Genomic DNA, 11,040 nt, shown 5'->3' on the forward strand with positions numbered 1-11,040 from the left:
TCGCTAGAAGGAGACTCACTTGGTAAGGGGTCCAACGACTCGCGCTCTCTCAGATCTAAATCTCTTGGTTTGAACCCAGGATGGTCATTTCTAGCCAGTCCACGGATCTAGCATTCATCATTTGGAAATAGGGGACTTTACTAGTTAGTGGCCTCCATGCGAGTCTATATTTCAGTTACATAAGTAGGAATAGGCCATCTATGATGCTTCTACCCCCATTGATGACTGGTGTTGCGACGTGACGTAAAATTACCATTATAACTTCCGTTAGCTAATATTAAGACTCCATTTTTCCAAATCCCTTTTTGCCGCCAACCAACATACTTTTATTTCATTCTGAGTAAGGCTAGAAATTTAATCGAATCCTGCTTTATGCAAGCAATTCCTGGTCGGTCAATCCTCATTGGTAAGCGAACGTGTTGTTGGCTTTGAGGTCGAATGGGGATCTTGGAGATTTAAGCCGCAAGTTAGTGCTGCCGCTAAGGGCTTGGCAAGTGCTACGTCATGAGTCCCGATGTTACCGCGGCTACAAACGGCAAAGTTCTGCCAGTACTGACCGCTCATTGTTTGAGATGACGCCCGAATTCAGGGGTATCTGAGTGTACAATTCATTCTGGCTACTTCAACGCGCCCATCATGAGTCCACCACGTCATCTCAAGCTCGAGCTTGAAGATGGCACTTGGATCAACTACTCAGATGCGCAAAACGAATTCGACGATATCGTTACTAAACTGGGATATACCGAACATCGCAAAAAGCTCTACGACAATCTCGATAAACAAAAAGACACGATTCGGTCTCTCGTTAGACACCATCTACACTTAGGGAATGATGCTGAATGCATTGTTCTGCCCCAGGCGCAATGGATCAAGGGGAGCTTCAATGTCTGCATCCCTATCACGACAGTGTCGGGTACTGTTCGTCGCGGTCTGATGTTGCGCTGCTGTTTACCGTACAAACTTGCCGAGGCACAATACCCCGGTACCATTGAGGAGAAGTTGAGATGCGAAGTCGGAGCTTATGTCTGGATGCAGCGGCATTGCACAGACATTCGTATTCCCTACCTTCACGGTTTTGGCTTCGCCGATCACCGCCACGTACGTTTGCTTGCTTTGATACGCTGCCCATCTGACTGTCGTTGCAGTATTCCCATGAAAACTATCGCCCTTGGTATATACGCCTTTTCCGCAAAGTTCAGCGTCTTTTCAACGATCTTTCACATCGCGACGTGCCCTCCCAGTATACCCTTCATCCGTCGCGTCACCATTTACCAACTGCATACATGCTGCTCGAACATATCGGCCCTGGCGTAGGACGAATGCTTTCACATACCTTGCCTGACCATTACAAGGATCTAGACCGCAGAGAACGGCTGTTCCGAGGTATAGCACGCGCGATGCTCTCCCTTGCCCGAGTTCCTCAGCCGCGAATAGGGTCTTTCCAGTTCCATGACGATTGCTATATCAGGCTAACGAACCGGCCATTGACGTGCTCGATGATGATCTTCGAGAATGAAGGTACGCGGAGAGCGATCGAGAGGACCGAAACATACTCATGCACAGAGTCCTTTGCTTCTGACATGATTTCATATCACGACAATCATTTTATTAGTCAACGTAATGTTGTTGATGAAGTAGATTGTCGTGACAGTATGGCTATGAGGACCCTGCTGCGAGGATTGTCCTGTAAATACCTCAAGAAAGAGTTTCGAAACGGGCCATTTGCCTTGCAGTTCACCGATCTACATGCAAGTAATATTTTTGTTGATGATGACTGGAATGTCACTTGTCTGCTGGACTTGGAATGGATCTCGGCACTGCCCGTGGAGATGTTAGCCGTGCCCTACTGGGTAACTAATCGCAAGATCGATGAGGTAGCGCACAAAAAAGAGAAGGACAAAAACAAGGACAAAGATGAGGACAAAGACGAGGACAAAGATGAGGACAAAGATGAGGACAAAGACCATTTTGAGGAATTCAACGAGGCTCGGCAACAGTTTATGCGTGTGTTTGAGGAGGAGGAAGCAAAGGCAGATTCAGACATTCCTCTTTCAAGGGTCATGCAAGACACGTGGAACTCAAAGGCATTTTGGTTTTGGCACTGTCTCAAGTCCGTGGACGCTATGCGCTGGCTTATATGGGATCAAATTTGTCCCCAGTTCGGCACGCACTTGGGTTCCGATCTTAGTAGAACGCTCTCGAAGTTTTGGTGCCAAGACTCCCAAGAGATGGTCAACAAGAAGATGGATGAGCTCAAAGTTTATGAGAAGGAACTGTGTGATGCTTTCAAATAGGGCTTAGATCCTGAAATATAAGAGTCCGAGCTGTAGATTCATCCTGTATCACTTGGCCTCATTCGCCTTCTGCTCCTCCGCCTTCCTCTCCTCCTCCGCCTTCCTTTCTTGCTCCGCACGAGCTTTCTTCAAATCTTCTCTTCGTTTCTTTGCTGCATCGCCTGAAGAGATCACTGCGGCGTGGCTTTGTCGGCCAAAGGATGCCTCCTGGATGACGCCGTCATAGCTATCATGCCCACTCTTGCCGCCTCCGGCGTCTGCCATTATCGTTGTTGATGAAGTTGAGGGGTAGGTCGACGAGACGGTTGATAAGGAGACCGACGTGATCGAAGAGAGGGAACCGACGAGATCGAAGAGGGGATCGACGTGATCAGAGAGGGGATTGACAAGACTGAAGAGAGAGGTCAAAGGTTTGACTGCCTGTTTGTTTGCTTCTGCTCCTTTCGCAAGATCAATTCGGTATGGATGGGTTTCGTGGTGCTATATATAGTCAATTGCCCGGCTGCGTTCTCAATACAACTTCGCATCGACGCTGCTGCCTAGAATGTTGGGCCAGTCTTCGGGCTCCTGTGTGATGAATGTGCAAGTGGTCTACATATCAGGTCGCTTGTGACCTGACATGGTCGTGCAGGTCGCGGCCGAATACTACGTACTCACACACGAGGGAAGTGATCAATCCGTTGTTGGTCGTTGAATGTGCTGCATGACGCCAGAGAAAAGTCCTAGATTCGAAAAATCAGGCAGAACAGGCCTACTATAGTCATTAGCACAACAACCAGACTATTTATTACCTTGATAGTCTCTCTGATTCTCTCGCCTGTCGCCCATGCAACCGACAGCATTGTTACCGAGTATTTTTCTCTGTAAACACAATTAATAGCATTCTAGGCACTTCTCATCTCACCTCGTTAGCTAGGTGTCTCCGTGACGTCAACGGCAGAACAGGCTCTCCTTCAGGTGGGGGATCACAGGGATGCTTGCAAGTGGCTACCTATCTAACAGCCATAGGTACTTGGGGGGGCTGGGGGGGCAATGCGTTGCTTAGGTATGTACGGAGTCGAAAGTTGACAGCCGACAGCGATTGACTTGTTGCTCTGCATGCTTCAAGAAGCCATCTCAGCCAATAAATAAAGTAGGGCGAGTAGCAAACCAGGAGCGAAATTTAGGAGCACCAACATGGTCCAATCAATTACTAGATTTAAGAGCACTTAAATCTCACCGCTTAGATTTAGGAGGTTAGCGCTGGTGCCCGGCTCGCTAGCTGCGGTCTAAAACAAGCACTGATTGACATGGAGGGGCGTGGAGGTAGAAGCAGTGGGACTGCCTTCGTTACGGTGCAGTTGTTCGCAATAACGGTCATCAACGGCCATTAACGGTTATGGGGTTGATAACGGTCTTGCTTCCAAACGGTGAGGAGCGAACTCTGTCGTGTCCGGTTTTCGGAGTTGCCAAGGATCGCATTATCACGTGCACGCAGCAATCCGGGTCAATATCGGTAAAACTCGATTTTTTTGCCAAGACCTAGCTCGACTATGAAAGAAACCCCGTCCGCTCTCCCATAGTCAAGCCACTAACCGGCGGATTAGTAGTTGGGTCGGTGACGACCAGCGAATCCCCGCTGTTGCATGTTTTTTTGCGAATTACAGCAATTGACTTTTTGGTCTGTGTTTTCATCAGACAGTTGTGTTGTTGTGACGTGTTGGCGCAGATGCGCTGTTAAGGCGAGCGTGACGGTTTTTTTCACGAATTTCTTTTTTTCAGTGTTGTCTGTGGCCCATGCGTCTATGGACCTTGCTGCGACTGCCAACCGCAACCCCACTACAGCAGGTTTCAACCTGTCTATCTTCCGTAGTATAGTGGTCAGTATGCAAGCTTGTCACGCTTGAGACCCGGGTTCAATTCCCGGCGGGAGAGATCCAGCCACCTGTGATACACAGGCGATTCCTTTTTTGGCCAATTGTCCTATCGCTTATTCTGACAGACAACATGTAATGCACGTTATCTGCAGTGATGCTGTATATCTGCGTTTATTTTCCAATGTCGCCGAACTAGTAGTAGCCCGAGAGCTTGCATGCTGCAGGGCTGCTCTGGGCACCATCTCAGGCGCTTGGGTTACCCTGAAGAACAGCTCTCAGACAATCGAGAGAGTGAAATGAGCGCCTGAGCATTATGGGTGTGGAAAATTCAATAAAATGCAGTTGCACCAGAGGATAAAAAGGTAACCAGTCCGTTGATGAGTTTAGTAAACTTGCCACAAGTGAATATTATGTACTCAAGGATAGATTGGTTGTCGGCAGTTACACTACTGAGCGCAAACTCAACATGGCATCGCACCTCGATGTACGCGAACCAAAGAATACCAACATCGCACAGTTGACCAAGTACCTATAGACTGACTAAATTGATTACCAAAGTACGCGTCCATATTATTGTGACTGTTGCAAGACAGTAATCGGTGCGATTTATGTTTGCCCGAGATCGCGTCGCATTGTGGAGCCCCACCAACGACGCGAATTACGAATGTAGAGAAACTGGTCTTGCTAGGAATTACCAGAGCCAAAGCAATAACTTGTTGATGTTATTTAATGTCAAATCCCAGATCGGAGAGATACAGAACAAGAGAATCAACTCACAGAAGCATTTTGTCGACTGGTGTCAAGAGAAACAGGCAAGCCACAGTGGGAGTCTCCTAAGCTCAAGATGCTCAATCACCAAACATGCAGATATTTCTCAATGTCCTGAAATAACCAAAGAGACCAGAAAACGACAAAAAGAGATAAAAAGAACATCGACAACGGCAGGATTCGAACCTACGCGTGCGAACACAATGCCTATGATGTCTCAGAAGAGATAGCAGGGCATCGCCTTAACCACTCGGCCACGTTGTCCTGAGTTCGTTGGACAGCAGTCGTCCGATTGCGAGGATATAGACACATGCAAAACCAGTGAATTATGCATAAGACATGATAACAGAGTGTTAGATACATGGCAGATTGCATAAATGAACTCTGTCCTCTTGAATGATGGAGAAGGTCCAGATTCTTATTTTTATTTGTCAGTTATCACATGCACGTCGTATGTGGAGGACACGGCCGAGAACGAACACGCCGCACGAACTCAGTTTAAAGGAAGTGTAAAAGAGGACTGCCTCAAAGCTTATTCAGCACGATGCTCAATTGTTGAGATCAATTCTATTGCCAGTTATGTTTGTATAGTAGGAAGAATGCCAATCAATTTATCCAGTCTAAACCCCACTGAAGATCTGAATCTCGTAACCAGCACTACGCTTCGGGCTTCTTAGCATAAGTAACGCAACTACGAACAGTTAGCCACAATCTCTCCCAGGAAATCAAAACACTCACATGGGCCAATAAGCATGGATCTTGGGGTTGTTCCAGTCCTGTCTCAGCTTCACCAAAAACACCTCGACCTCCTCACGGCTCCAGCCCAATCCTCTCGTGAAAGGCGCCATAGTCAGCGCCTCCAGAGCAGAGGCTGCATTGACGTTATTCCACTGGCCCAGCTCCTTGTACTTCTTGTCCTTGGGCCAATGGTTGGTAGGCCACTTGTAGCGCGTCTCAACAACATCAACGAATCCGACGTCTTTCAGCATATCCTTGAAGTTGGTGGTGCGCTCGAATGAACGGTTGAACTTTCCGGCTGCCTCATCAAGAAGTCGGCACCATTTGTACATGGTATGGTCTTCCTTGAGGGTGCCATCGTCGCTGCCCATGATGACATCGACATCTTGCAGTTCAACATAGCCGCCAGGAGCCAAGTTTCTGCTTGCGTCAGTAGAGTTCATTTGACGAAGAATAAGACATATTTTACTGGTAGATCTTGGTGAAGTACGACTTCCAGTTCTGAATGCTAAAGTTCATAAATCTGCTGTGAATAAAGTCGAACGGTTCGCTGTAAGTCCATTCCTCGTCGATATCATCAATCTCAAAGCGAACATTTGGTGGCACACTATGAATCATCAGTCTTATTTTTCACGTTTGGCTATAAGCTTGACTCATACAAGCTCGGCTGGCTCGGCGAGAGGTCAATGCCAATGACCTATCTTGTCAGCGGCTATTCTGGTTAAGCTTTAATGGCGTAGCTCACTGTTGCCTCGGGATGTTCGTCGCCAAAGTCAATCGCCCAGATTCCGGTGCCAGTGCCAACGTCAAGGACGCGCTTAACCTTGGAGTCGGGAAGGTTGGGAGGGCTTAGACCGAGCTTGTTATCAAGAGTGAGCAGGAACAAGTTATGTTGTAGATCTGTGTTGTTATGTTATTGTTATTGTTATGCTGCGTTCGGCGGTATTTGAGATTACATACCAAGTCTTTCGTTCTCCTCGTCATCGTTCGGGAGATTGTATTCTGCGATTGGGCACGTCAGTGATAAGTCTCGTATCGTAGAGGAGTTTGCTTCATACTGCCGTCTCGAAAAGCATGATACGTTCTTCCGTTTTCTTGACGAAAGTCAAGAATTGAGCTTCTCAAACTGTCTGTCGAAGATGCATTGTCCTATGCCATAGTATCAGTAACAAAGGTCTGTAATGGTGGCCATGGGCTGATCTCATACTGCACCAAGTGACGAGTCTGCGTCAGAGTGCTGTGGCCGTTAGTTAGCTAGCTTCAGTGGGTCGGTTCCAGCGGGAACTAACGTTGTCGTCAGCGTCTACGACGGGATGCGCTTCGATGGTCGTCATTGTCGATTGCAGATCTTTACGCTCGAATTACAAGAAGCCCCAAAAACTATCGTGGAATGTTTGTTTATCTGTCAAATGACAACTTAAATGCCGCATGTGGTACGCACATGATCCAAGCTTTCAAAACCTGCATTGTTTTCTCTTTTCTCGTCCGATGCTGTGGTACAAAACTGACGACCAACATGCATGACACGAACCAACACAGCGTTGCACACGCTGCCAAATATGTACAGTGAAGCGATTGCCGAAGTTCCGCCTGCTGTCATTCCTTGCAAGACCCTGAAAGAACCGCTTCCTCACTGGTCCCAGCCGCTGAGAAGTGGTCTGGTGTCAGGCATTTGGACAGGTTCCGATTGGCGGAGGGCGGGGTCGTGCGGTGTCAAACCCAAACAGGTAGAGTCCACCGTTGACCCCACGAGCAAAACAGAATAGTGCAATAATGACAGCCATTCACCTCACATGATAAAAGATGCTTCGCAGTAACGACGTCAAAAAAAAAAAAAAGAAAAAAGCCAAGATATCTCTCTAGTAGCAGTCTGCATTCACGTCGATGTTTTCCAGGAAGAATTACAAAAAGAAGATGGGGGATGTGTAATTTATTTGTTGTTGTTTGCCTTTCAACATCTGCGTTCAAACTTTGAGGCCAAGTAGTGGCGTTTGTTATTCTTGGCGGCGAATCCGTTTGTACGATGGTGGAAATCGCCATGTAGTTATATGCTCCTAAAGAGTCAGTGATAGCTCCTTAAAGGAGTAAATAAAGCTGAAAAGACCACACTTTGCAAAGCCGTTCTTCAAGTCACTTCCCCCTACACAACAACATGCATACCAAGGACCGTCGAGCTTGGAACAAAGATCCCATGCGCGTTGATTCTGAAACTACAAGAATTTCAAATGAGCCGAGAATTGACTTCCTCCTAAGTCTAACGCCTCTTGGTACTCACAAAGGTTGGTACGAGGCACAGATCGCCTGTCTCTGCTAGATTATATTGTTTTTGTCTATATTGGGACTGTAGCTCTTACCTCTTCACCGTAAATAGTCACAAAATACAGTCAGTCTGCATAGTACACCTATAAGTTGACGGTTCAGATGGAGTGCCGGGACCTGAAAGTAAGAAGAGTTTGATCGTCAAGATATGGATTCCAGTAGATCATATCTGCGTACCTCTGGGGAAAAGTAACGAGAACACTGTTATTGTGTTGAAATAAGTGGTGGCGACAAAATCGAAAACCTTATATCTGTGAGCCGCAAAGGTATCAGCCAACACGAAGTATAGAGCCATATGCTGGCCATAAGGTTAGGTACTAGGCTGCCCACAGGTATAAAGCTCGGCCGCTTTCGCATCTATAGATAGGCCAAACCAGAAACTTCACAACCAAGCGTCAATTTGCGATAGTAAGCTTCCTCAAAACACGTGGAATTTGCCAGTATCCCTAAAAGCTAACTTGGTCACCCATAAGGCCCCCATGAAATTCTTTACGATCCTGGCTTTCGGAGCTCTCCTCCTCGGCGATGCCACTTCTGCCCAAGATTTCCGATTTCGCCCCCAGATTCTCGAAAACAACACGACCTGGCCTTTGGAGGGTGCCATAATGAAGATACCTGATGGACCTAAGAATCAAAGCCTGCCCCACAAGTGCCCAATGCCAAGGGATTCTATGTTTGCTATAGTGTCTCAAAAGATTCTGGGCAATAAGAAGCCTAGGTGCAGGCAGTTCAACATAACTGCTGGAGAAACGCTCAGTGGATTCCCCTTTTTCCCAACCCGCCAAGTCCATGCATTCACCTTCCCCAATCAAACTTTCTTCGTCCAATCAGCCCTCCCCGGATCGGAGTTAGTATCCATCGAGAAACAGAAAAACATTTGGGTGAAGATACCAGGAGGAATGACTGTCACATGCTACGAGGGGAATGAGGGTCTACCTCACTGCGTGTTTAGACTTTGAGAGCAATCAAGGGCGAGAAAGAATAGGAAGCAGCACGGAAGCGCCTTAGATGTCAGAGCTAGCCCTTATTAATGATAATCGGTGCCTCTAGCAACACAGGCTTCACCGTGATGTCGCGTTGTCCAAGTTATGTGGCCGACAAGCGAGAGTTTAAGCCTTTGACCATAATTTCGACTTCCGTCCTGTCTATTCTACACTGATGAAAACTATTGAGAGAATTTGTGATTCTGCGAAAGCAAACGACTATGCCCTTTCTCCAGTGTAAGCTTGATGATTCACTATGATAAGGTTGAGAGTCTAAAATAGGCTTCAGCCTCAACGCGTGAGATGGACAAACACAAGTTGGCACAAACGGGGATTATAGTAATTGTTCTCATGGTATCGCGAGCAGCATAAATGGTAGGAGGAGTGCAAGGCCAGGATAATAGTACAAATAGTCAACATCCCAAGTGCATGCCACGACTTGACGAGCAGGTATGACGAAGTTACATGTGCTAATTTAAGCTCTCAGCCTCTGGCCTCAACTGAAAATAATGATCTGTCGCGGCATATAAGCGACTCGTTTGTAGAATTTGATCGTGGGGGCTCATTTGAAACCAGGGGACAAGTTTATACTGGGCATCTTTCTGCCTTAGTAGTAACTGCGCAGTTAGTTCTGAAGACGAAGTTTTGGTTGATAAAACCATTTCTGCAAGGCAATGTCCACCATTATAACTCTAGGCCCGCAATCACATGGACTTAAGTGGCCGTTAGTTGCAGCCTTTGTGGCTCTGGGATGGATGCCCTCAATTTGGGATGATGCTAGCTCTAACCCAACATGCTGCCGAATCAGGCAATAATGAAGATGCAATCTGATGACACTGGCCTCAATTTGGGCCAAGCTTATTTTTCCCTTACATTGGAGTACTTGGGAGCTATAGACCCACCCCTCAGCGATCCTCTTGACCGCATTCCCGGCATGTTAAGGGAGATCAGACATGTGCTCTCAGACCCTCGGAAAGAAATCCCGCACACACCAATCAGCGCTCTCCTTTCAGAAGTTTGATGTCAGAAAAACAAGAACCAATCGTCCAGACCAGCCAGGGAAAATGCTTTTGAGAAAAAACTCTCGATATCCCTTCACCTTTTGTTTCTATCTCATTACAACTAATAATACTCGTGGCACGCATGGCACAATCCGAAGACCCATCAAACAGCCATGACACCAACCATGATAACAAAACGACGACAATGTGGGGGATTATCCTCTGTGTCGTAGTGATTCTCGTCATCTGCATCATCTGCTTCGTACACTGGCTCCTGCGAAATAATCATATGCCACGGCCTCTGGAAACACAGCTTCCGCGGTTTCGAACGAGCTCCGGTCTGGGAAAGCTCGCCGTGGAGAGCATGCCGACCGTGACTTATCATCATCGGATACACTCGAAGCAGATTCAGACGCAAGCTAAAATGACCCCATCCATGTTTCGGAAGCAACGAAAACCAAAACTCGAAAGGTTGCAGCGCTATTTCACCATGCCCAACTTGTCGACCCGTTCTCCAAACGTCAGCGACCGCAACGAACCACAGGCGGATGAGCGTACTTCTCCGGCGTGTTCTATTTGCACTGAAGATTTCATTGAGGGAACATATTTGAGACAGTTGCCGTGCGGCCACCTCTTTCATCCACAATGCATCGATCCGTGGTTGATTGGAAGATCACGGACTTGCCCACTATGGTCAGTATTCACCATGCCCAGCAAAGTCCATCCAGCTAACAAAGCGCCTCTCTTCCATAAAGCCGCGTCGATCTGGCTACTCTGATTAATTTGACGAAACCACAAGCGGTGTATTCATTCGCTGCACGAGAACGTGCGCATCATTCGCAGGCTACAAGATAATGGTAACGTACATGATAAGCGAGTGTTACAAACAAGCGAGTGTTACAAAAATCTTAACCCTTGAGACAGGAATCGTCATGAGAACACAACAAATCACGCAATCAAGTAAAACTAATCGCTTTCCTCTTCTCCAGACATCGAAACAACTATTTGACACGTTCTCGCATTATGCCCTACCTTGCCGCACGTTCCACAGTTCCTTTCCTTTACTTGCGCCGACCTTCTT

The 11,040-nt window shown here is 47.2% G+C and overlaps 4 protein-coding genes and 2 non-coding genes across 6 annotated transcripts; 3 read left to right on the forward strand and 3 right to left on the reverse strand.

The window, feature by feature from the left end:
* Window positions 1-636: 636 nt before the first annotated feature.
* Window positions 637-2,294, forward strand: FMAN_11723 (uncharacterized protein; the record flags this gene model as incomplete). Its single annotated transcript, XM_041826050.1, has 2 exons — window positions 637-1,098; window positions 1,146-2,294. The coding sequence occupies 2 exons, from the start codon at window positions 637-639 to the stop codon at window positions 2,292-2,294; spliced, it is 1,611 nt and encodes a 536-aa protein (XP_041691369.1).
* A 48-nt stretch (window positions 2,295-2,342) lies between these two features.
* On the reverse strand, window positions 2,343-2,558 carry FMAN_11724 (uncharacterized protein; the record flags this gene model as incomplete). The annotated part of the gene is made up of 1 exon (XM_041826051.1): window positions 2,343-2,558. One exon carries the CDS (start codon window positions 2,556-2,558, stop codon window positions 2,343-2,345), a length of 216 nt encoding a protein of 71 aa, XP_041691370.1.
* A 1,578-nt stretch (window positions 2,559-4,136) lies between these two features.
* Window positions 4,137-4,208, forward strand: tRNA. Its single transcript has one exon. It is a non-coding gene; the product is annotated as a tRNA-Asp (tRNA).
* Window positions 4,209-5,083: 875 nt separating this feature from the next.
* On the reverse strand, window positions 5,084-5,182 carry tRNA. The gene is given in 2 exon segments: window positions 5,084-5,127; window positions 5,146-5,182. It is a non-coding gene; the product is annotated as a tRNA-Ser (tRNA).
* Window positions 5,183-5,575: 393 nt separating this feature from the next.
* FMAN_11725 (uncharacterized protein) lies at window positions 5,576-6,990 on the reverse strand (the record flags this gene model as incomplete). Its single annotated transcript, XM_041826052.1, has 9 exons — window positions 5,576-5,609; window positions 5,657-6,076; window positions 6,126-6,263; window positions 6,316-6,353; window positions 6,402-6,556; window positions 6,617-6,658; window positions 6,715-6,805; window positions 6,864-6,893; window positions 6,946-6,990. The coding sequence occupies 9 exons, from the start codon at window positions 6,988-6,990 to the stop codon at window positions 5,576-5,578; spliced, it is 993 nt and encodes a 330-aa protein (XP_041691371.1).
* Window positions 6,991-8,454: 1,464 nt separating this feature from the next.
* FMAN_11726 (uncharacterized protein) lies at window positions 8,455-8,934 on the forward strand (the record flags this gene model as incomplete). Its single annotated transcript, XM_041826053.1, has 1 exon — window positions 8,455-8,934. One exon carries the CDS (start codon window positions 8,455-8,457, stop codon window positions 8,932-8,934), a length of 480 nt encoding a protein of 159 aa, XP_041691372.1.
* Window positions 8,935-11,040: the final 2,106 nt, after the last annotated feature.

Source organism: Fusarium mangiferae (assembly GCF_900044065.1).
Source record: "Fusarium mangiferae strain MRC7560 genome assembly, contig: FMAN_scaffold028, whole genome shotgun sequence".
NCBI lineage: Eukaryota > Fungi > Ascomycota > Sordariomycetes > Hypocreales > Nectriaceae > Fusarium > Fusarium mangiferae.